At 39.7% G+C, this 25000-nt stretch overlaps 1 protein-coding gene across 2 annotated transcripts in view; it reads left to right on the top strand.

The window, feature by feature from the left end:
- LOC146475456 (uncharacterized) overlaps positions 1-25000 on the top strand; it is a 186597-nt gene that overhangs the window by 115050 nt on the left and 46547 nt on the right. For both annotated transcript variants that reach the window (XM_085115884.1, XM_085115885.1), the window contains 24 exons: positions 206-531; positions 1176-1317; positions 1729-1907; positions 2614-2757; positions 3287-3428; positions 3864-4189; positions 4879-5020; positions 5965-6143; positions 6336-6479; positions 6868-7009; positions 7947-8275; positions 9634-9775; positions 10330-10631; positions 11465-11606; positions 14899-15230; positions 15934-16075; positions 16769-17091; positions 17875-18016; positions 18764-18917; positions 19384-19555; positions 20612-20753; positions 21486-21805; positions 22331-22472; positions 24161-24284. In XM_085115884.1, coding sequence (XP_084972010.1) covers positions 206-531; positions 1176-1317; positions 1729-1907; positions 2614-2757; positions 3287-3428; positions 3864-4189; positions 4879-5020; positions 5965-6143; positions 6336-6479; positions 6868-7009; positions 7947-8275; positions 9634-9775; positions 10330-10631; positions 11465-11606; positions 14899-15230; positions 15934-16075; positions 16769-17091; positions 17875-18016; positions 18764-18917; positions 19384-19555; positions 20612-20753; positions 21486-21805; positions 22331-22472; positions 24161-24284 — 4774 coding nt within the window. The remainder of the gene's footprint in view (positions 1-205; positions 532-1175; positions 1318-1728; positions 1908-2613; positions 2758-3286; positions 3429-3863; positions 4190-4878; positions 5021-5964; positions 6144-6335; positions 6480-6867; positions 7010-7946; positions 8276-9633; positions 9776-10329; positions 10632-11464; positions 11607-14898; positions 15231-15933; positions 16076-16768; positions 17092-17874; positions 18017-18763; positions 18918-19383; positions 19556-20611; positions 20754-21485; positions 21806-22330; positions 22473-24160; positions 24285-25000) is intronic.

Genomic DNA, 25000 nt, shown 5'->3' on the forward strand with positions numbered 1-25000 from the left:
TGATGATGAGTTTTTCCAAGATTTATGGGAAGTCTGGTTCGATTCATTCTTGTATGTGGTGTTAGTACAAATTTCTCTGGCAATCAGCGCGTCTCTTATCATTCAGACACAGAAAAATGATGGTATGTTTCTGTCAGTTTCGTAAGACATCTAGTAATGATCCAGACCATTTTATAATAAAGGAATGCTAATCATTGTTTTACAGGTAAACTGTGCAACCGCCCGTTAGGAATGCAAAGCGGTCGCGTTAGAAACGCAGCCATTACGTCATCATCTCGTTGGGATAACAAACACGCTCCCCATTTAGCTCGGCTCCACAACGTCCGCAGGGGTGCCTACATGGGCGGTTGGACCGCAAGGACTAATAACGCTTATCAGTGGCTGCAGATAGACTTAGGGAAGTCCCACAAGGTGGTTCGTGTATCAACTCAAGGGCGACCTACAGCTAACCAATGGGTGACGTCGTATTATTTACTATCCAGTCAGGATGGTGTATATTTTGCAAGTTATTTTGAACGAAACACCAGGAAGGTGGGTGCCTTCATTGAAGTATATTTGTTGAGAGTATGGATAGAACTACTTTTAAATGATCTGCCAGTTGCTAATCATTGTCAACGTTATTTTTCAGTTCTACAACCAACCCTTCTTCATTTATTCATGGAAATTATGCGGTCTTGGTGGAGAGGGGAAGGGAGGGTGGAGAGTTGTCGCGTGTCTTGACCATTTTGTTATTGGAAACCTTGTTTGTTTTCCTTATAACCGTGGGCATGCAAGATCAAACTTTTACAAACCTCAGCTCAAGAGCCGAAGGAGGCTAAGTCTTTGTGTTGCGATCTTGTTACTGAAATTGGAAACGTCACATTTCTAATGGTGTATCCCTAACGTCCTGCTAATTACATTGTATTACTCCCACAGTCTGTGGGGATGACATCGTACAGAGTGGGTGTGATCACACAACTTGCACAAGGGTCGGGCTATTCAAAGGGCACACTATCCTCTCAATTACTATCATAAAGAACGAGACAATTCATTCTTTCTAGCTGCCCTAGCTTCGCGAGGTTTTTCGAGTCAGGTATTTCTAGTAGTAAATGAATGTAAGTCGAACGTTTTCAGAACACAAGCTCCCAAGGGAGAAGTTATTCCTTCTTACCTTAACTACTTTCTCCTTTTATTAGGTTTTCCAAGCCAATCGCGACAGAAACACAGTTGTTTCACACCCGCTCATTCCACCAATCCGGGGCCGTTTTGTGCGTCTTCACATCCGGTCATGGTACAGACACATATCCACCAGGGTGGAGCTCTACGGCTGCGTCATCGGTATGCTTCTTTCCTTTTGCAGCAGTTTTTGTTTTGTTGATATTGCGCGTCGCTAAAGTTGCGCAAAATTAAATTTGGAAAACGATCAACGAAGGGAATGGCAAAGATAAGCTGATAGCCATAACACCGTAAATGTTTTTTCTTTTTTAATATCAAAATTAATCATTACAATAAAATAGGCTATTTGAACAGGAAATGTCGAGACATTTCACAGCAATATAGTTTCGAATTTAAATTTTTCTAGCGATGTATGAGCAGAGTAATTACAAAACTCGCCAAAGGACTCCCTAAAGGAATCCTTCGAGACAGTCTCTATCGTGCCATCGCATGCGCGCTGCTTCTGCCTTTGCACAATGTTTTAAGCGTTTTCTCACTAATTAATCACATGTCGGCTTGTTATTTATTATCCAGGAAGATGCAAGGTTCCTATTGGTTTAGAAGATCGCCGCATCCCAAGCGGTGCGTTCTCTGCTTCATCGAGTTACAATTCCAAACACGGCCCAGATCGCGCTCGTCTCAATCAGTTCGCTAGTCGGGGAAGGACTGGAGCCTGGTGCGCACAGAGGAACGATGCAAGACAATGGTTACAGGTGACATACTCTGATTCTATTTCCCTTCTTATTCTTCGATTGTCTCTCGTGTCTCTCCTGAAGTTAATGTTTGAGGACTGTCTTTTTTATAGTGTTTCTTTCATTTACAAGAAACCGTTCGATTTTTTTATTTATGAGTAAGAGCACAAAATACTGTCTGTGAATAAAGTGAAAATAAATGAAAACGACTATGAAACTGCTGCGCATAAAGCTTTAAGGCGCTGGTAGACCATGCAATTTTCCTTGTAACTTGTCTCGTAATTTTGTCGTGACACAAGTTGTGCGAATCGTTGTCTCCTGTAACATGCCCTGAAATGAACTTGTCTAGCAATGTTTTCGTTGCAATCACCATTGCATGAAGTATAACGACTTCTACTTTTTGCAATTGTTGCGGCAACACAAAAATTGCGAGGCATGTTCATCTCAGGGCGTGTTACACGACGCAACGTCTCGTTCAACTTGTGTTGCAACGGTGCAATGAAATTGCGAGACAAGTTGCAAGACAGCTTGCCATGTTTAACATTGGATTCAGTTATTTGTATGAAGAGCGAGGTTTATGTCGCGATGTCGAAGGTTTTCCTCCGATACATCTGTGTAGTTTTATGTGCAGTGGACTTATTCCAGGGGCAAGTCCATGAAGAGAAATATGTCCTGTTAACGTGTACGTGTAGCATAGTTATATTTATCTTATTTTTCTTAACCTTAGCTGGATTTCGGAGTCCTGGGTCGCTTCTTCGGTGTGGCTTCACAAGGAAGACAAGATGCACACCAATGGGTGACGTCCTATGTGGTGGCGTACAGCAGAAATGGCAGAACTTTCTTCTCTTACAAGCAGTATGGAAGAACAAGGGTGAGCTTTCTTAAACCCTACACTAAGGATTGTTTGAATATAACGTTTTGTTGACAAACAAAAGTTAGTAGTCCTCAATCAATATTCAATTCATTAAGCTTCAATAATCTGCGCTATAACCAAAACAATTGAAACGTTTCCTTTAATTTAGTTCGTAAAGTGCGAAGGCCTTCTTTTTACTGGATATTATTACAAATAACGTGATTATGATGGTATTAAAACATCCAAAACGTACAAATGTGGTTTCCACCGAGATGAGGTGTTTGGGTTCCTACAGTGATCTCAATACTTAAATGACTAGAAGGTGCTTTCTATTGTTGTTGGTGGTTAAAACACAACGTTTTGGAGTAGTTGTACTTGAAGTTCTCGAAACATTTCTGTACACTCACGATTTACAATGTAGTTCATTCACGTCTGATTATTTAGCACTAGTATAAAACAGACTGAACTGGAAAACAATTCCTTTTTGCTTACTTTAACGGTTATCTCATGTTCTCTTTGTTTTTTTTTTTGTTGTTTTTTTTTACAGTTGTTCCGTGGTAATTTTGATCGACACACTGTGGTCGCCTACAGATTTGTTCCTCCGTTTAAAGCGCAGTTTGTACGAATTCATCCCAGATCCTGGCGCAGTCGCATTTCGATGAGAGTTGAATTCTATGGATGTTTGGCGGGTAAGTAGCTAACGGCTGTAACAGGCCTTTAGTTGGAAAACCGCCGTCCGGCCGGGGAGAAGGGATGGTAAAATTTACACAAGATTGAAACAGATAGATGTGCGACAAAAATATGTCGTGAGCACATGATTGTGTGTAAAGCACATGAGTAGTAGGTAAAATAAAGGACTTTTAATTTCAGTTCTCCCTCGGCTTAAGCCTTATAGTAGAAATTAAGGAATGTTCCGGCCTAAGATTTTGTGCTAGTATCATGTTTACCAATGCGGAGACATGAGAGACCTCAGTGTGACGAACTCATACAATATTTTGGACTGATATAATTTAAATCAGCACAGAACTGCTACAACTGCTACTTGTAGTGTTGCAAATGTCATTCTAGTATCAAGTAAACACTGTCTTACTGATTTGACAACACACATTCACTGCCTTTTCCAGCTCGACCATGCGCAGCTCCAGTTGGAATCCAAGGCGGCAGAATCAAGAACACTGCCATGACAGCCTCGTCTTCATTCAACGTGTTCCACGGCCCGTATCTCGCCCGACTCCACCGAAAACGCACTGGCCGTTACATGGGGGCCTGGGTCTCTCGAATCCGCAACTCCAACCAATGGCTGCAGATTGCTCTCGGTCGACCAATGAAAATCACGGGAATTGCTACGCAAGGACGACCGGACGCTAATCAGTGGGTGACGCGGTATTTGGTGGCATTCGGTCAGGATAACATGAATTTTGAATATTATAAGGAGTATGGAAATTACAAGGTAATACTCTCACGGGCGCAAGATGTTCGCAAAAAAGCTAACGCTACATGATAAATTCTCTACTTTAAAGATGTTGATACGCAAGATTATGTGATTTTTTTTCGTTACAACACAAGCCTTGTTGATACTGTGATTGCTAAAGATCACTGCGGATCGTTCCCAGCAAATAGCGATCGTAATCAGTCATAGAGAAAAACGCCAAGATGTAAGAGAATAGTTTTAACTCATCATTTTGTTGCAGCCACGTCTGACAATTTCTTCAAATAGATTTAAAAACATTCAGAAAATTGACTTGTGTGACCTTTTGTTGCAAACACAACGCTATCCACTTTGTAGCAGATACAAGCACAAGACGGACGATTATAATGTAGAGACGAACGTTCTGCTGCACCGCTCACTGAACAACATACGAAGCTGATGGAGGAATTCTACGTCTTGTGTCTGTCTTTATAGAGAGATGATCTACGAGAAAAACGAGAAGCATTTCGCGTAGTCCCAAAAATATATTAGGTGATTTATCTATGAAAAAAATCATCATTTTACTGTGAATTGTTTCGCTTAACATAGATGAAACATTGTTTCATAAGAGGACCCTCGTGCAATTCACTTTTTAGTGAGTCTTGGTATCCTCAATAATGAATAAAAAAAAGAAAAATAAAACACTCAACTATCCTTTCTTTCCTTTGCAGTACTTCCAAGGTAACAGTGATCGATACACAGTGAGGACCCAAGCGTTTTCTTCACCAATCAAAGCCGTTTATTTCCGTGTTGTGCCCAAAGGCTGGTACAGTTACATTGCGATGAGGCTAGAACTTTACGGATGCCCAGAAAGTAAGTTAGTTTCTTTAAAAAAGAAAAGAAAAAAGGTTTGTGCCATAGAGTAGCCCTTCACTGTTCTCAGCAGTAATTTGTCTAATGGTTGATTCGAAATGAACTTTTTAGCTTACTCACAACCCAAATAAATAAATAAATAAATAAATAAATAAATAAATAAATAAATAAATAAATAAATAAATAACCCACAGTTACTCAATTATGATGTCAGATTAATGTTCATTATTTTTAGTTTCTCAATTACCTTGCTTTCTGTGTTATTGCTTTATTTCAAGGCATAGGCAGAGGATAGAAGCGATGATTTCTTTTTCATTTGTCGGAAGTTCCCAATTTCATTCTTGAAAGTTCTTTTAAAACCACTCTTTCATAGGGAGTTTAATAAACAATAGGATTTAATTAGAAAAACAAAGGCCCCGCACTTGTGTTATAAATTTTGGTGAAATGACCAAATTCAATGTTTTGTGGAGAACGTGAGCACCTGATAGTGAGTTTTTCATTGTCTCTCTCAACTTGAACGCAGTTCCCACCTGTTGTGTTACAGGATAGTTCTGTCACATTATACGAGTTGAACTAATAGACCATTTCCGAGTTGCTTTGAACCTCATTATGAAAGCGAGGCTAAGTGCAAAGTTTTTGTTATGAAAATTAGTTTTCATTCATATACAAACAAAACTAATTTTCATATGAAAAGTTTTGCACTTAGCCTCGCTTTCATAGTGAGGTTCACAACAACTCGGAAATGGGCTATTGGAATAATCGCGAAGTTGTACAAATAACGCGAATTTATATTTTCAAGCGACGCTTTCGTTGGTGTTGCCGAGGTGGTTTCTTAAAGTCCCTAATATCTTACATGTACCGCTTCTCGAGCAATTCATATGTGTGATCGTTTCGGCAGCCTCATATTATTTCTCAACGTTTTTATCATGTCTGTACCTTTAAAGATCGTTGTAACATGCCTCTTGGTGTTGCGGACCGTCGTATTGCCAATCCTCTGATCACAGCTTCATCGTACCACAGTTTTTACTGTGGGCCGTGGAATGCTCGCTTGCACCAGAGGAGAGTCTCTAGACTGGGCGGATCATGGTGCGCGCGCAGGAATGATCTCAGACAGTGGCTGCAGGTTAGTTCAAGAGAAAATAAGAGGACAGAGAGAGAAACAAGGGGCCTTGGCTGGGATATGTGAATTGCTCTTAATTTATTTTTAGACATCGTTTAAACGGAAGTATGTTTTTCTTGGTGATATCTATTCTAAACAACCATTATTCGCCCAAATGAAACAATTAACTTTCTCCGGCTTCTCTCCCCCTAACAGGTTGATTTTGAAGCTATTACTCGTGTAACAGGAGTCGCTACTCAAGGCAGGTATGACGCGGAACAGTGGGTCAAGAGCTACAGAATCACTTATAGCCGAGATGGGTCTACTTACAGTTACTACAAAGAAAGAGGAGTTATCAAGGTAACTTACATGAAGTACGTTTAAGATGGAATCGTTTATGAGGTACTGACTTGTAGTTCGAACAGCTCAGTATCAAAATGCGTCGGCAACTGGGGATTTTGCCCCTTCTTAGAAAGCCTGGATCTTGCTTCCTACAATTGCTGCTTGTTAACTTGTTTCGTCATACACAGTATAACTACGAACAAAGCTATATCACGAACGTTTTGATTGGCTGCAGTGCTACTTTCTAAAGGGAGTTAAAGATAGCCAATATAATAAATGACTGTAAAGAATATGCAATGGAAATGAGTTCTTTTTGACATAGTGAGAGGTTCAAGATAGGATAGCTGGTATTTGAGACAAGGTTGTTCACGATAATCTTTTCTTGTTTTTACGTTTCCTTTTGTAGTTATTCCGAGGCAACTACGACCGATACATTGTGGTAACACACACTCTCAACAAACCAATCATCGCTCGCTATGTTCGTCTGCACCCCAGATCCTATCGTGGATGGATGTCCATGAGGGTGGAATTTTATGGATGCATCATTGGTCAGTATCTTTTATGTTTTTGACGCATGCATCGTCACCAATCTGCTTCTTTCAATAGTGTAAATTAATTGTTGAGTTTTTGACCAATAGTTTAGTAGGTAACTTACGTTGTTCAAGTGAAAGGCGCGAAAAAGTTTAGCTGGCGTGGTCTGAGAAACAGTCAGTTGGTACCAAGCGCGGAAAAATCGAACCAACTTTATCTATTGGATTACCTTTGTTTTTCTTTAACAAGTTTAGTTTCAGTTTTACCACAAGCTTTATTTTTCGTAATGGCTGTATCTACAGACTAAGAAGAAGTGTAAATATTTAAAATTACGATCAATTACCAACTTACGATGAAATATTAATAAATGTGTAAATTTTAAGAAGAATGGACAAACTCCTGACATTACGTACAACCTGACACGCGCACACTGCCGAAAATAGTGTCTGCTTTTATCTATGCAAAACATCAATTATGGCGAAGATAACTCGTTCGTCACTTGACTTTACGAACCTTCTTGTAATCTTTGAATTTCGTTTTGGATAAGCTTCTTCCTTCATTAATTGATTGATGCGTGGATGGAATGATTCATTAACTCGTTGTTGGCTGGTTGGTTGTATGGTTGGTTAGAAGGTTTTTTTGTTGGATTTCATTTGATTGATTGATTGATTGATTGATTGATTGATTGATTGATTGATTGATTGATTGATTGATTGATTGATTAATGGTTGGTTGATCGACTAGGTGGTTGGTTGGTCTTTTGATCGTTTGGTTGGTTGATTGATTGATTGATTGATTGTTTGTTTGATTGATTAGCTGGTTGGCTAGTCATTCGGTTGGTTGGTTTATTGATTGAATGATTGATTGATTGATCGGCTGGTTGGTTTCTTGTTTATTTGGTTGATATTTAAGTCCCTGGCTTCAAATCGTTTTCAATGCGATTGTCATTTGCAGGTCCACAATGCAATCGTCCAATGGGAATGGAAACCGGCAAAATACGAAGTCAACAGATCAGTGCCTCGTCTGAGTGGAACATAAACCATGCAGCAAGGCTCGGCAGACTAAACCAGAAGCGTGCTGGAAAAGCTATCGGAGCATGGTCGGCTGCTATATGCAACTCTTACCAGTGGCTGCAGATTTATATGAGAGTGCCAATGAAGGTTACCAGCGTCACTACTCAAGGAAGGAATGACAATACAAACCAGTGGGTGACGCGGTATCAGATTTCATACAGTCTTGACGGAGGACACTTTACTACTTACTGGTCACAAGGAAGTGCTTGGGTACGTCTGTGTTAGTAGTAAATAGGGGCGGTTGGGCTTGTATCCACGTGACCCATATCCTATGTCCTCATTGGTTACGAGCCCAACCACTCCTCTTTACTATTTGTGTTGAATTTAATAAGCAGGGTTATTGTAATGGCGAGAGCAGCGCAGTCACCTTTTACCGCCGCGAGATGGGGACCGAACTTGAATCGCTCCTTGAGTCCGTTTTTTTTTGTTTTGTTTGCTTTGTGAAAAGCAAATGTTTAAGAAGGTGAAGTTTTCAGTCAACTGATATAAACGCCGATGAATTGAAAAAGTTCGATAATACACCAGAGACAGAGGTTTTCTAAAACGTCTAAAGAGGAATCCATTGTTAACACTCAAAACGAGCGAAAACTAAAATGATTTTATATAATTTGTTTTCCGCCCTTCTAAAAGATTGAGAAAGAAGATCCTGTAAAAGCGATGTCGTAACACCATGGACGAAGTCACTGCAAGGCATTGTTTTCGATTATTTATGAATGGACAGTCAAAACTAGTGAAAAAACGAATAGCTCTGGACGAAAGACACTTTAAAGTTAACCCGTTAACTCATGAAAATCGAAGAAAAACATATATATGTGTACATATCAGCCGGTTCCTAATTCGCTGTCTCTACTATAAGTGCAGCATATGTAAGGGTGGCTGGCACCGGTTTTTATCACTTTCCAGCAAGTTTACTTTGACAGATCAATACAACCACTCAAGTTATGGTCATTTTTTCGACATAACCTAAACGAATTCTACGAGAGTGGTTCTGAGTTACAATTACAATTATTGTTGGATCATCTCAGACAGAGTGGTTGTATTGATCCGTCAGAGTATAAGTGCTAGAATTTTCCAGGTGCCATCCACCTTGACGATAAGTATGTTACGATAAAACCTGCGCAAAAATCTGAAAACCGCTGAAAATACCCTGCTAAACCCTGAGTACCACTTTATTTTGCTCAAAAATGTAATGAGTGATGTGATTACTTCTTACAATTTGCGCGATTCTGATAATAAGCTTGCTATTCCCTTGCCACGTACTAACTATTACAACAATAGCTTTGGCTTTAGTGGTGCAGTCCTCTGGAACAGTCTACCCTCAGCTGCTAGGCAAGCAACATCTCTGACTAATTTCCGACGATTGCTAATTAATTCCGACACGGCATTCATGTAAAACAAGCTTTAACTTATTTCACTTTTCTTTAATAGTTAGCAATATTTTAAATTATAGAAGATTAATCTGTATACATAGTCTCTCGTAATAAGTTGTAGCTTTTATATTAAATTGTTAATGCCTGATGTACTTACCTTGTTTTTTAAGATGATGATGATTTTTTTTTTGTTATCAGTATTTTACAGGAAATCGCGATAGAAACGGTATCGTGCAGCACAGGCTATTCCCAGTGGCTCATGCCAGATTTATCAGATTCCTACCGAAGGGCTGGCATCGGTGGATCTCAATGCGAGTAGAACTCAACGGCTGTCCCGCAGGTAAATATCTTATGTACAAAAAAACTTGTATAGCTGCGCGTTGTTGTTAAGTAAAACCGGTGTATTTTAGTGTTGATTTCTACTTCAAGAATGATATTATAATGTGCCCGTGATCGAGGCTCTTATTAGCGGGATTATACGTCTTTCGTAATTGACATTACAGAATATCAAATTAGCCATCCTTAATTCCTTTTTCTAAGTTTAATCACTTGGCATAATACAATTGGGTGCTTAAAGTGGGAGGTTTTCAATCGATGGGGGGGAGGGGATTAGGGGATAATAGCCGGAGCATAAAACCAGAAGGGTTGCAGTTGGGATAAGGGGTAGTATAATCGGAATATTATAACAGGAGCTAGGGGCTCAATAATCTGGGTAGGACTTAGAACTCGGCTATTATAACTGGGCAAAATATTGGGGAAAGGGTGGTGGGGGGGGGGGGGGGGGAAGGGGGTTAACATCGGGGATTTCACGATGTTTGGCCAAGGCGATGCAAGCTGTGAGCCATCGTTGGACATTTGTTTTACGAATGAAATCATTCTCTTGTCACGTCTCAGGACGCTGTTCCCTTCCACTCGGCTTGGAAGACAAACGAATCGTCGACGGAGGCCTAAGCGCCTCAACATTTTACAATCACAACTTAGCACCCTGGCTTGGAAGAATCAACTCGATACGCTCGTGGAGTACGCGCGTGAATAACGCGCGACAGTGGCTGCAAATAGATTTTGGAAACGTCGCACGTGTGACGGGAATTGCAACACAAGGTAGACGAGATGCCCATCAGTGGGTGACTCGTTACGTGCTGTCGTATGGAGATGGAACGAACTTTAGGGCTTATAGAGAAAGGAGAAAGATAAGGGTAAGTGAATCATTTGTTTGATTTGGGTGATTGTTTGGTCTTACACATAAAATGTTCAAAATAACAATTGACGAACACTAAGCGGCGTTCCAAACTGCACAGGAATGCTTAAGAACCATGGACTTGTTGGTGTATTTTTTTACATCATCACGCGATAACTAATCGTAAGCTGTTCGAGACCTTGAGATTGTAGGAGCGAATGCAGGTCCGAGCAGTGCGGAGGAAAAGACTTCTATGTTGTGCCCTTGCTTGCATTTTCAGCTGTCGTTGTTGCCGTCGTTATTTTTGGTGCTGGCGACCTTTCCCTTACTCCATATTATCTTGGAACAATTTTAATTTATTGAAATGGTCAATACTAATATAAAAAAATAAATGATAATAATAATAATAATAATAATAATAATAATAGTAATAATAATAATAATAATAATAATAATAGTAATAATAATAATAATAATAATAATAATAATAATAATAATAATAATAATAATAATAATAAAGTACGGAACGAGCTAACAAATGATATTAGAATTAAAGCCGGCACTAATGAAGTGAAGAACACAATCCGATCGCTTAACTTTTGACTGTTATCGCAATTTGTTTTTTTCATCTGATTCTTAGTTCTTAGCTTTTACAGTTTTTATGTTTTAAGTTTCTAATTGTTAGTATATACTTGGGAGGTGGATTACCTGTAAACTAGCTGATTAAGCTAAGCGTAAATCCCACGTTAAATAAATAAAGTATCGTAAACTATCGCAAGTGCGATATGCACTGTACAAAATGTAAGCAGTTTGTTCCTTCGCGTTTAACTTTCCTTCTTTTTTTTCCTTCAGATGTTCCGTGGTAACTCCGATAGGCACTCTATTGTATCATACACCTTACTCAAACCATTCACAGCCCAATATGTCCGCATTCACCCCAAAGGCTGGAGGAGTCACATATCTATGAGAGCTGAGCTTTATGGATGTCAGAAAGGTACAAATTCCATGCTTAAAAGCCCTCACTGATACAAAATACTCAATGTCATCTATACTGAGGTTTCCTTGAAAATATCGGTACTTGGGAGAAATATCGGATTTTTCGATCCCTTTCGATACTATTCACGTGACCGCTTTATGACATTTGAAGGTTGTTTTACAGCTGAAACCAATATTTTTCCGTTTGTGTATGTGCTGTTGCACTGAGCTTGAAGGAAGTATCACAAAATTAAAGTTGAAACACTGTTGCTAGGGCGGTGTTTTTTGTTTTTTTTGTTTTTGTTTTTTAACATGGCTTGGCCATGTACTTGTGAAGGAAAGTTTTGCTTTTCTCATTTAACTAATTGCGACAGCGACATGATATGTCAATTCTTTTGTTCATTGTTCGTAGTCACGCGCAATGACGTGGACGGATGTCTTAATTTGGTCCCATCCGAAATCACTACCACGTGCATTTGGTAGACCACTCGGCTCGCGCTGGTTTGTTCTACTTTTTGCTGTGTTACACCGTGCTGACGAGAGCCAACCAGCTCGAAATAGCTGTCCACGGTTGCCGCATTCCGTTGATTCTCGGTTTGGTTTCTATCATGTCGCTGTCGTGATAAGTTTTCTACGCAGTCCGATTAGCCTTGCAGAAATTTAAGTCATTTATAGTTTTGGCTGATTAGATCTTTTACAGATCCTGCGAATACTTGCAGCATGCTCGTTTGCGGTCCCTTGCGTGTTGCTTACTTTTTTGTTTAATATTTACGGACCATGAAGAGTGTTTTTAGAGTGTAGATGATGACATCACAGAAAAAAAGACTTCGATGATGACGTCACAATATCGGTATCGAGAGCTGATATCGAAAACACATTACGAAACACATTTTCCTTTGAAGAAACTGAAGCGTCGCCTTCACCTTAGGAAACCGTGGATATCCCAGAGCTTACTTAAATCTGTCAAGCAGAAAAACAAACTATACAAGCAGTATCTTTCAAACCCCTCTCTCTGGAACGAAGCGAAATATAAAAAATATAAGAACAAACTGAATCACTCCCTACGAATCGCGAAACGTTTATATTATGATAAGAAGGTAAGCGAGTCAAAATCCAATATTAGAGCCACTTGGCGTCTGCTTAATGAGGTCCTAAACAGCAAGAAATTGAGACCTAAACCCAACTCTGTGTTTAAGGTTGATGACCAAGATATTTCTGACCCAATGGAGATTGCTAATCGATTTTGTAATTACTTCAGTAATATTGGACCAAACCTCGCTAAACGAATTCAATCTACGACCTCATATAAGAATTTTCTTCCTGGTCATTTCCCTCAGTCAGTGTTCCTAAATTTAGCAACTCAGGAGGAGATTATAGATATCGCATCGAAGTTTCCGGCGGGAAAATCGGCTGGGTATGACAACATTCCTATGTCTATCATAAAGCGATCTATATGTAGCGTTTCCTCTCCATTAACACACATTGTAAATCTCTCCATTACTCATGGTATCGTCCCGGATGAATTGAAAATTGCCCGTGTCGTACCTATGTTTAAATCAGGTGACAAAGCTCTCTTCAGCAACTACAGACCTATTTCTGTTCTACCGTGCTTTTCAAAGTTTTTGGAACGAATAATTTACAACCGTATTATAAATTATCTCAATGACTTCGATGTCTTATGTGATAATCAATATGGCTTTCGAAAAAATCGCTCTCCTAGCCTTGCGCTTGTCGATTTGTGTGACAAAATTTCTTCTGCATTTGATAGAAAAGAACACGCCATTGGAGTATTCCTAGATCTTTCGAAAGCGTTCGACACGGTAAATCACGACATTCTTTTTGACAAACTCAATCATTATGGGATCCGTGGTCTGGCACTAGAATGGGTCAAAAGTTATTTTTCTGTGAGGACACAATTTGTCGAATTTAATAACGTTACATCTGCCCCACAGGGGATTTCCTGTGGGGTGCCTCAAGGTTCTATTCTTGGTCCCTTATTTTTTATCCTGTATGTTAATGATTTGAACAATGCTTCCCTGCTTGATGCAATCTTGTTTGCTGATGATACAAACCTATTTATCTCCCATAATGATCCTGTTTACCTAACTAACACATTAAATAGAGAATTAAACAAATTGTCAACCTGGTTTGCAGCAAACCGGCTCTCCTTAAATTTAGCCAAGACTAATTTTATGGTATTCAAGCCCTGGCAAAAGAAGCAATCCTTTGAATTTCAACTTTTCATAAATGAGCAGCCTATCCTTCGTGTTTCTGAGACCATGTTCTTGGGTGTTTTACTAGATGACAATTTGACCTGGAAATCTCATATATCCTTAACAGCAAATAAATTATCCAAATCTATAGGTATTATTCATAAATCTAGGTTTTTTCTCTCTACTCACTCCCTTCGTACTTTATACAATTCTATGATCCTTCCATATTTATATTATTGCAATTTAGCTTGGGCTGGTACCTATAAGTCAAACCTTCAAAGAATTGTAACCTTACAGAAACGTGCGTTAAGAATAGTAAGCAATTCCACATACATTGCCCATACTGGCCCTATCTTTAAGGAACTTAAACTCTTAAAATTTCATGATATCCATTCGTTTCAATTAGGTTTTTTTATGTTTTCATTCAAGAACTCTACACTCCCTTCCAAATTCAATAACTTTTTTTTACTGAATAGTCAAATCCATAATTATAATACTAGGAATGCTCAGTCCTTCCGCTTGCCACTGTGCAGAACGAACACCAGGAAGTTTTCAATTTACTTTCAAGGTCCAAACTTTTATAATTCGCTAACTTCTGACATAACTAGTTCTCCCTCCTCCGCTTCTTTTAAAAGAAAGCTTAAAGAATTTCTTCTTTCTAGGTATTAACTTCTGTAAGGCTGTAATTCTTAACTAACTTACTTAATATGTGTGTGTGTACGTGTGCGCGGTCAAAGTTAATTTACCATAAGTCCATATTGTAATTCTAATATAAGATTAGTTAAGTGGGGAAGCCTGACTTGTTATAAGCCTCGTGGTTTCTTTCAGGTTTCCTCGCCATTTATTTTCTTTCTTCAATTTTTTTCTTCATTTTTTCTTCCCATCTGTAAATGTTGTGTATATGGCGAAATAAATATTGTATTGTATTGTATTGTAAAAAATGCCAAATATCGGTTAATATCGCACTGGTATCGGCCCGCCATTAGTTATCACTCTTCGTTCGGGTATGGGCATATTTCATCAAAAGCAGCGAAGACAAGTAAGATAAAAACAGGCAGGGAGAGGTCCACTTTGATTATCGTTTATTCGCTTTCGCAGAGCTGACAAGAGTCTGTAGCTATCCTGTTGGACTTCAAAGCGGTCGCTTGCCAAATAGTCAGATTACCGCCTCATCTATGTGGGACAAATACCACGCACCTTACCTTGGAAGGCTGAAACGCGTGCGCAGTGGTCGATATATGGGAGGCTGGGTAGCCCGACACAATAACCACCGTCAATGGATACAGTTTGATCTCCGGCGCGTCATCAAGCTGACTATGATATCTACTCAAGGAAGAAAACTTGCCAAGCAATGGGTGACGCGTTATACGATTTCACATAGCGTTGACTGCGTGCACTTTGTGCCTTACAAACAGAGGGATCGACTGAAGGTATAAGAAAAGTTTCTAACGTACGTTTGTGGGGAGGTTTGAGTTGTTCATGGTGTAGTGTATCAGCTGTTTTTTTTTGTTGTTGTTTTTTTCCATGGAGTTACAGCGAAGAGAGGGTGCACAATTCAGACTAGTTTATCTCGTTAGCATTTAGTGAGTAGAGTCACTCTGCTATATTTTTTTATCTGCCCAGCGGTACTAGCAGGGAAAATGATGATGATGATGATGATGATGATGATGATATTATTTAAAAGTCATTTCAACTATACAAACTATTTAGTTAATAGATGAGTCTTAGCTCTACGTTTAAAACTTCTCAAATGAATCTGCTGAACGAATACAACTAGGCAATGAGTTCCACAGTCTTGGGGCACCTGTTTGAAATGTATGCGCTAGATCTCCGTAACTCTTAGTATTAGAGAACGTTCTGCAACGTTGATCTCAAGGAACATTCAAGTTTATAACTACATGATTAGGATAGTAGCAAATGGTTAGGGAAGCCAGGCAAAATACTGAGGAAACTCTAGTGAGTGGACTAGCATTCCTTGCAGGGGTAATCATACTTCTTGTCGCATCATGCTATGCTTAACCAAACTTCGTTCTGTTGATCTTCACCTACATCTCATATACGGGTCTACAACAAAATTAAACAGCACTCCTTGGATACTAATTGAGTTTCTGTTGTGTTCATTTCTTGTTGTAGTACTTTGTAGGAAACCGTGACGGGGCTTCTATCGTGACACGGACCTTTGCTCCACCAATAGTATCACGCTGCGTACGTCTTCACCCACGGGGCTGGTACAGACACATCTCCATGAGAGTGGAACTACACGGATGTACCCCAGGTGAGTAAGGATGCAAATCTAGGGACGATGTCGCTCGTTAAAGAAAGAGAAAACAATGTAATAGCCCTTTTCACGGTTAACTCTGCTCATTTGAATTACAATAAAATCTAGCATGTATGTGAGGCAATTTCGGGCTCTTTTGTAGTTTTAGCCCGGAATTGCCTCGTATCTACGTTGGATAACATTGTAATGCAAATGAGAAAAATTAACCGTGAAAAGGGCTATTGCCCGTTCGCAAGTTCATACTGGGACTGGAAAAGAGCTATTGCCCGTTCGCAAGTTCATAAAGGGACTGGGGCCTAGTTTGCACGTTGTTCAAATTGCGTCACTAATATGAAGAAATAAACCCCATCGCCAAAAAGATCACACAAAAATTAGTAAGTTTACCAAGTTTGGTTATGTTTCATTGCGTAGTAACCAGGCTGTGACCTGTCAAAGGTCGCCCAAATTGCTTGCAAATGTCTCTAATTCTGAGATTGCGTCCCCTAAATCCATACAAGGTCTCTAATTTTTCCGAGTTTTGAAAGCCTTCTACGTGATTGCAATCTAACGACAGAACTTCGAACTTGGTAAACTGACTAATTTTAATGTGACCTTTCAATTTCTGATTAAGCAAAAATTTAAAAACTCGTCCCTAGTCTCCATTTGAACTCCAGAACAGGCAATACCTGCTATCTTCATTCTTTGTTTCAGAGCGCTGTGATATCCCGCTTGGTACAGAAGACGGTCGCTTACCCGACGTCGCATTCACTGCGTCTTCGATCTACAATGCGCATTACGCAGCCTATCAAGGCAGGATAAATTCCATGCGCAGTGGTTCAAAATTCGGCTCATGGATCGCACGTTATAACAACAGGCGTCAATGGTTCCAGGTTGACCTCGGCAACCGCGCAATCGTCATCAAATGCGCGACTCAGGGAAGATACGATGCTAACCAATGGGTCAAGAGTTACACTATTGGCTACGGCATGAATGGATTCCACTTCCGGGTGTACAAGGAAGGAGGAAGAACAAGGGTATGGCGTCAGGACACGCACTAGCGTGTAATATTTTCAGTCAAGCGTAACGCGTGCGTAATCTGCCCGCAATATGGTGGATTTACGGGCATGATGCGTGCGTCATTTGCGTGTAAATTGCGCGCAATATGGTGGATTTACACGCATGATACGCGCGCGTGATTTGCGTGTAAATTGCGTACAATGTGGTGGACTTACACGCATGATACGCGCGCGTAATTTGCGTGGAAATTGCGCGCAATATGGTGGATTTTTACGCATGATACATGCGCGTAATGCTGCTGTTCCTGCGGCCAGTAATATAGATACGAAAACCGCTAGTAATTCTTGGTGTTATGCTAGCGTTGGCAGTGTTTTGAAGACTTCTTCGGCAATTACAAAAGTTCATGTGTAACATTATGGTTTGAGGAGTAGAAAGGTTTTCAATGAGTGTAGAAATTAACTCGCGAATACTCTCTGATTTTGCCTCTCTTCGCCCTGTGATTTGTTTAAAAGGAAATCTCGCTACTTTTTGCCCTTATTAAAAATAAAACCAAAATCAGTCATGGCATTTTCACATTTGTTTTTCGCTGTTGTTGTCAATTGAAAACCGCTTTACCAAGTAATCATCCTCAACTGAGGAGCTCCATAAGACAAAGGCCGGATAAGCTGAATTTCTGATTGTAGTTGAAACCATCATACCAAGTCAGTGAGTCCCTGACACAATGATTACGACGGTTTACTCGCCGTTCCTTCAATGTTCGAGAGTTTTTCTGTATGCTTAACTCTTTTCTCTTCACGCAGGTCTTCCAAGGAAACTCCGAGAGACAGCTGATAGTTACAAACCGTTTCCGGTCACCAATCCGCGCTCGGTTTATAAGACTCTACCCCAGGACCTGGCACAGTCATATTTCCATGCGGATGGAGTTGTACGGCTGCAGTAGAGGTAACCATAGAAACGACTGAAAGTTTAGCGTTGCAAATATTTTTTGGCCATACGGACGGACGGTTGTGGAGTAGATTTTTTCCAGTTTCTTATACGAAATAACGGAGAAAAACAAAAACAAGAGAAAACGTTCATGAATTATATCGATTTTTCCTCCGACCTGTAATCAAATATTTTTGTCTGTTCATGAAGTACCTTCATGGAAATCACAATTCTGAAAACTGCTCGAGTTAATGAAGCTTTTGAGTTATTTTGGTTAAATTATTGTAATGATGATTGAGTCGGTGAAACACAAAAAGGTACCTATAGTTTAAGAATACGAGAATGCGAACTCGATTGAGTGAAAAATAGTATCTGAGCTACGCAGGTGTCAATTTACTGGCTTACGAGCGAAAAGAGTCGGCGAGGAAACTGGGGAAAAGGATGGGTCGACCCCACCCATCCCCCACTTCATCGCCAGCTCGTAAATGACGTCATCGACGCCAAAAGACTCTTACAGAAACGCAACCATGTGAGACTTCTCGAGTTAGCTTTATGTAAGTTCTAACAATCTAAATATAACACTGAAACATTGCGTCAACTTGCGATTGCAGAAGTTTCTGGTGCAAAATGTGTTTCAAAAAGCTTGTTCTATTTTTCTAAAAATTACCATGATTGTATCGAATTCCTGGTATTTTATCCCTAACTTGTCACCCTTACTTCCTGATATTTTTGGTGTGTATACCATTTTCCTCGTGTTCTTTGCAGGTCACATGTGCAACCGCCCTCTTGGCATGATGACTGGTGCCATTAGAAACTCCGCCATTACCGCCTCATCCATGTGGGATAAATACCATGCACCACACTTAGCAAGGCTTAAAGCACGGCGCATGGGCAGATATATTAGCTCATGGACAGCTAGGTAAGCTTACACCAATTACCGTAATAAAAAAATGTCTAATGTTTGTTCATCCCTTTTGGTTAACGGCCAAGACTTTTGTAATCACTGTTGTTGGTTTGCTGCTTAGATTGTGGACTGAAATGGGCTAAGTTCATTGTTTCTTTGTAATGGTTTTGTTTGTTTCTAGTCTATTAAGTTCCCTACTGTTTGTTTATTTACTGGTTTCCTTGATACACTGGTTTTTTACCTTACGTGAACTTTGTAAACTTGATCGGATAAAATCCTGTAAAATACGAACAATAAATTAGTTTTTGGCTTTGGATTCATTTGCAAGAAACGACAGGGTGTTTTCTGAGATTGGCGAGCTAGAGAACGTTAGACGATTCTGTTCTTACCAGTGCAGTTGCATATTTCAGCAAACGCATAGCCCGAGAAGAGAGACCAGTGCTTTTATACTCAATATCAGTTCTAATTTTTTTCTTTCAAGGCATAATAATCGTTACCAATGGTTGCAAATCGACCTCGGCCGAATATCCAAAGTAATTCGACTCGGCACACAAGGCAGAAAGTTAGTTAGCCAATGGGTGACTACATACTACCTCTCATCAAGTATTGATGGGATACACTTTGCGAGGTACAGGCAAAACTCTAGAGATAAGGTGAGGAATGAAGCTCCATATGGTGGACTTATAGATTGCAGTGTGGCTTACCGTATAAGCTCTATTAATCCGCCCTTCTATAATAACCCCCCCCCTCCCCCAGTTTAACATGAGCCCCAGTTATATTAAACCTTCCTCTCCCCCCCCCCCCCCTCTACCCTACTCATGTTGGAGAACAAAAAGGAATTCCTTCAAAACTCTGGTTAGCAATTGCACCAATATTGCACCAAGGTACGAAACACATCGCGATATATACACAACACGTTGCTGTTACGTTTCACTTGCGAGGGAGAATTTTGGAAAAGCTAGATCGCGTTTTGTTCGAAATACATGATTTGAAATGTACCTCCCTCTCTATTACCTTCTCCTCCTTGAATGAAATACGAAAGTAGTTCAATGTACAATAGTTATCTTGAGAAAATGTAAAACCTTTCACGAACTGAGAACACCTTACGGAACGAGCTTTTAACTGGTAACAAGCTACTGCCGAGCTTGAGAACAAATTGATCACTTCCAGTTAGCAGGAAAGTTATGAGTGAGGTGTCCGTCGGAGACTTGCATTTTTCTTTGCCCCACGCTCGTGACAGGCTAATAGGTCATTTCCGAGAGCTTTGAACCTCATTATGAAAGTGAGGCTACGTGCAAAGTTCTGATTATGAATATTAGTTTTCATTCATAAGTAAACAAAACTAATTTTCATATGAAAAGCTTTGTACTTAGTCTCGCTTTTATGAGGTTTACAGCAACTCGGGAATGGCCTATTATGCTGCATCTTTGTTATTAGCGTAATACTTTTTCTAACTATACTTTCCCACAAATTAAACCCTGGAAATCATGTATTTTTCCGTGAGTGACACAGGTATACTCGGAAGAAATGAAATCCAAGTGCTCCTATCAGGAGTCGAACCTAAGACCTTCCGATTACTTGTTCGGATGCTCTACCACTAAGCTACAGGAGACTCGTGGGAGCTAAGGCCATTAAACTAGGTTCATGGGACAAACATCCTGCATACAGGTAGGATTTGAATTAAATCATGTATTCCATTTTTTTTGCAGTATTTCCGCGGTAACCGTGATAGAAGCACCATAGTGTATAATTCTATAATCCCGTCCATCCGAGCTCGCTTCATAAGGATCCATCCCTGGTCTTGGAGAAGCCGTATTTCCATGAGAGTCGAGTTGTTTGGCTGTGCTCTAGGTAATATCGGTGTTTCTGCTTTTGTTTGTTTGTTTGTTGTATTTTTTTTTTTTTTTCACGTTCAGTGTATTCCGATAACCTCAGCAAACGATACAAGAAAGCGAGGAATTTATTATTAATCATTTACACAAGTCGAAATTAACCCTCTCACAGCGGCAATGTGAGGAACTTGTTGTGGAATTCAAACAACACCGTTTTGAACGTTTATTCATCTTAAACTCATTTTTGTGCGTTCTTTTATGTATTTGAACCAATTCATCGTTTTAGCGGGTCTTATCATTACCGTCTCATAAGGAAAAATAATCTGCAATGGCAAAACCACAAATCTATACAACGTTTTCTATATATAGACTGTCACCGTCCCCTAATTTCCGATGTGTTGACTCACTACCATAACTGAGCTCATCACCAAGTTCATTTAGCCACGATCTTGAATGACACGCTTATCAAAAGCTGAGAAAAAATCGAAACTGCTGTTGAAGCGGAGACTCGTAAAATTTGGTCTAGAAAAAAAATTCATCAATTAGCAACGAGAAAAAGCCTACAAGTTGAGCTCAGAGGGAAAAACCAAGACAATGGTCCAATCGTTGGTCTCGTTTGCCCGCCAGCGGTCATGCGCTGTCGTCAAATTTTAAACTCTCGTCTGCTATCCTTTTCATTTTGTTGTTGTTGTTGTTGTTGTTGTTCCCGATGAAACCTTAACACCTACCTTATATTAATTCTCTATCATAGGCGCCTGTGGTGCTCCACTGGGTCTTGAAGACGATCGTATCCCGAAATACTCCATGAAGGCGACATCCATGGCTGACGCTCGACATGGCCCCTGGAGAGCACGACTGAATCATCTCAACCGCGGGGGCACTGGTGCCTGGTCTGCACGACATAACAACGTGTTCCAGTGGATGCAAGTAGACCTTGGTCAGGTGTCGAGGGTTGTTGCCGTGGCAACGCAAGGTCGATACGATGCCAATCAATGGGTTAAGAAATACGAGATCAGCTACAGTTTGTACGGCAGCAAGTTCACTTATTACAGCATCAAGAGAAAGGTTCAGGTGAGTACTGATTGTTTTTTATTACAAAGACACTGTGAAGGGAAACCTTCAGTGGTGCCTCATCCAACCAGAGGAACTGCAGGCTGCAGCTGGTGACAGAGGTCGCTGGGGTACAGTGGCCCACACTGCTTCCGCCAGCTTCGAAGGCAGCTGCCGGCGGAGACTTACGGCCATAACTCGACGTCAAACGAGGACTTAAGGTCAATATGGGTAAAAAAATGTTAGTTGTCGTACGGTCCGACTGGACGGTCATTTCATCATATCACACCTAATGTTTATTGTTGTTGTTTTTATTCTGCATTTATTTTACTTATGAAGGCGACATCATCACTTTCTGAAAACTTGGTATGGCTTCTCCACCTGCAAGCTGGTGTAACTAAGTTTTAACATCACACGCCTGTGCTTCAGGCGTTCGTCCGATGTACAGGACTCGCGCTGGACGCTAGGATAAACCAGTGACTTTATACTGTGTTTAATTTGTTTACTTATTTGGCTGTTGTTGTTGTTTTTGTTGTTGTTTGTTAGATGTTGCCTGGTAACAGTGACAGGAACACAGTGGTATACAACCGTCTCTACCCCAGTTTCAAGGGCCGTTATGTCCGGTTTTATCCCAAAGAGTGGTACAGCCATATGTCCATGAGAGTAGAACTTTACGGATGCAACTCTGGTATGGTGAACCCTACATTTGCTTTCGTACGCGTATTTGTTAGCAAAAAGGACTATTGTTATTATTGTTATTATTATTATTATTATTATTATTATTATTATTATTATTATTATTATTATTATTATTATTTTGATCAGTAATGATTTCTTGAAACATAAGCAAGCGAAAATTAAAGTTAATAGCCGACGTTTCGGCGTCATCGTGACACCATTCTCAAGGCAAAGTGGATAAATTAATGCGAAGATTTGATTTCTATACTCTACAGTCTCTACAAATTAATATATTAACAATGGATTGCAGGTTCTTCAAGTAAATACCTTTGCACGAATCGAGTCTGTTTGCACGTTTAGGGATGGTTTAAGTTTTCTTATGAAAAGCTCTCCTTAATTAGGCACTCGAATTTGCAAAGCTATTCACTTGAAGAACTTGCGATCCATTGTTAATATGCTAATTTGTAGAGACTGTAAAGTATAGAAATCAAATCTTCGCATTAATTTATCCACTTTGCCTTGAGAATGGTGTCACGATTATTATTATTATTATTATTATTATTATTATTATTATTATTATTATTATTGTTATTAGACCATTATTGTTGATGACGTAATTTGGCGACCGTACAGAGATTCGAGTGTTAGCCCTTCGTCATGTTGATAAACTAAACATTCGTTTCTACTCCCCACTGACGCAGCACCACAGCTTCTTTAGAAAATAACTCTCTTGTATATAAGTACTCCCTACTGTATATACGGTTAAGGGCGTGTTTGGTCTATAAGCCCTATGCTAAATCTTCGTTCAAAACTAATTCTTATTTGGTAGTCATCCTTCCAAAACTTAAGCTAATATAGAGGTATTGTTTTTTTTTCTAGCTGGCATGATAGCAGTCTCTACTAACAGCACGAAAAATGAACTTACCTTAGTATAGGAAATTAACACTTTGCGAAATTAACAGCAATTAAAATAGAATGTCCATTTCCACCACTTTTTCTTTATTTATTTCTTTCTTTCTTTCTTTCTTTATTTATTTATCTGTTTATTTATTTATTTATTTATTTATTTACTTATTTATTTAATGTCAATAACACAGGAAGTGCCTGCACAATCTCTCTAGCCAGAGGCTCGTGATAAAGTGCTTGACAATAATCCAGATCGAATTGGAATTTGTAAATGTTATATCATAGTTTACGCTAACTCTTGCTATCAGAGTTGTCTTTCAGTATTCGGAATGTCTACGATTCATCGACGTTTTTTTACTTGATAGAATACGAGTTCTCTGCGATCGCCTTAATTACCTTCATCTGCAAGTTTTGTCTTCTTGTTAGCGTTAATTTTCTTTAAGAGCGGTTTTCAATTGAGTGCGCTAAAACCCCAAATCCAAGTAATTACTTTGGTCAAACACAACAGACGCAAACAGCTCAATGAACCAATCAGGGTTCAAAGCAGATACATGTAACGTGCGCGAATGGCGGGAAAACGCGTGCGAGCAAGCCACGATTGGTTTTGATTTTACATCTCATTCGTTGAGAAAGTGGCGCGAGTTTTGTTAACCAATCACAGAGCGTAGTAAAGCAAAACCAAAGCAAACACGAATTACTTACGACACTCAATTGAAAACCGCTCTAAACTAATTTTCCCCTAAAATCGCGTTAATTTCAAATACCTTGATTGATAAGTTATTTCTTTGTTAGCCATGTTCCGTATGTGCTACCAACCTCTTGGAATGCAAAATCGCCGCCTTCCAAACAGTGCTATCACAGCTTCCTCAAAATGGGACAAGAATCACGGTCCATCTAGGGCCCGACTCAACTCCAAGTAAGTCCACAGAGCTTTCTGTTGTGCACTCATTTGTTTCCAGTGAATATGAATATATGAAACACATATTTGAGCTGCGGGTGAAAGATTAAATAGAAGAAAGGCCCTCGCAGTTATTTACGCAACTTAAGCACTTGCTACAAGAAAACCTGAAAAATAATTAGGCTTGAACGGGATTCGAACCCATGACCTCTGCGATGCCTGTGCACTGCTTTACTAGCCTCCCACACAGTCGTTTTTAGGGGACTCGTATTACCTCCTCCCCAGAGCAAGCTAGTACTTTACCAACTGAGCTATCAAGCCATCTGGCAGTTGGGGAAGCTGGCCTTTTGTGAGTTCGTAATAAATGAACAAGAATCATTTGTTTCATACTCATCATTTTGGGTTTTACACGACTCGTAAAAGTAGAACATTACGGTCGTTGAATGGTTCGAGTTCAATAGAGGTTGTGTCCGGTTACTGGTCCAATCAACGGTGAACTTCAGTGAAGGAGGAACTTCTTGAGGTGCTTAAACGTTTCCAATCCGCAATTGCAAAGTAAATCAAGATTGAAGAATTAAGGGTAATTTTTGTACCCCGTTTAAGAACAAAATTACTATGATAAAAGTAAAGCGCAAGACACGTCATTTCTACCGGTCACCCTTAACAATACGTCTATTAAAAGCAAGAAAAACATGTTTATTGAATCAAAATTTCAAATCTATAAATGAAATATT

The sequence above is a fragment of the Pavona decussata genome, unplaced genomic scaffold (genome assembly GCF_977016875.1).
Source record: "Pavona decussata unplaced genomic scaffold, jaPavDecu1.1 SCAFFOLD_84, whole genome shotgun sequence".
NCBI lineage: Eukaryota > Metazoa > Cnidaria > Anthozoa > Scleractinia > Agariciidae > Pavona > Pavona decussata.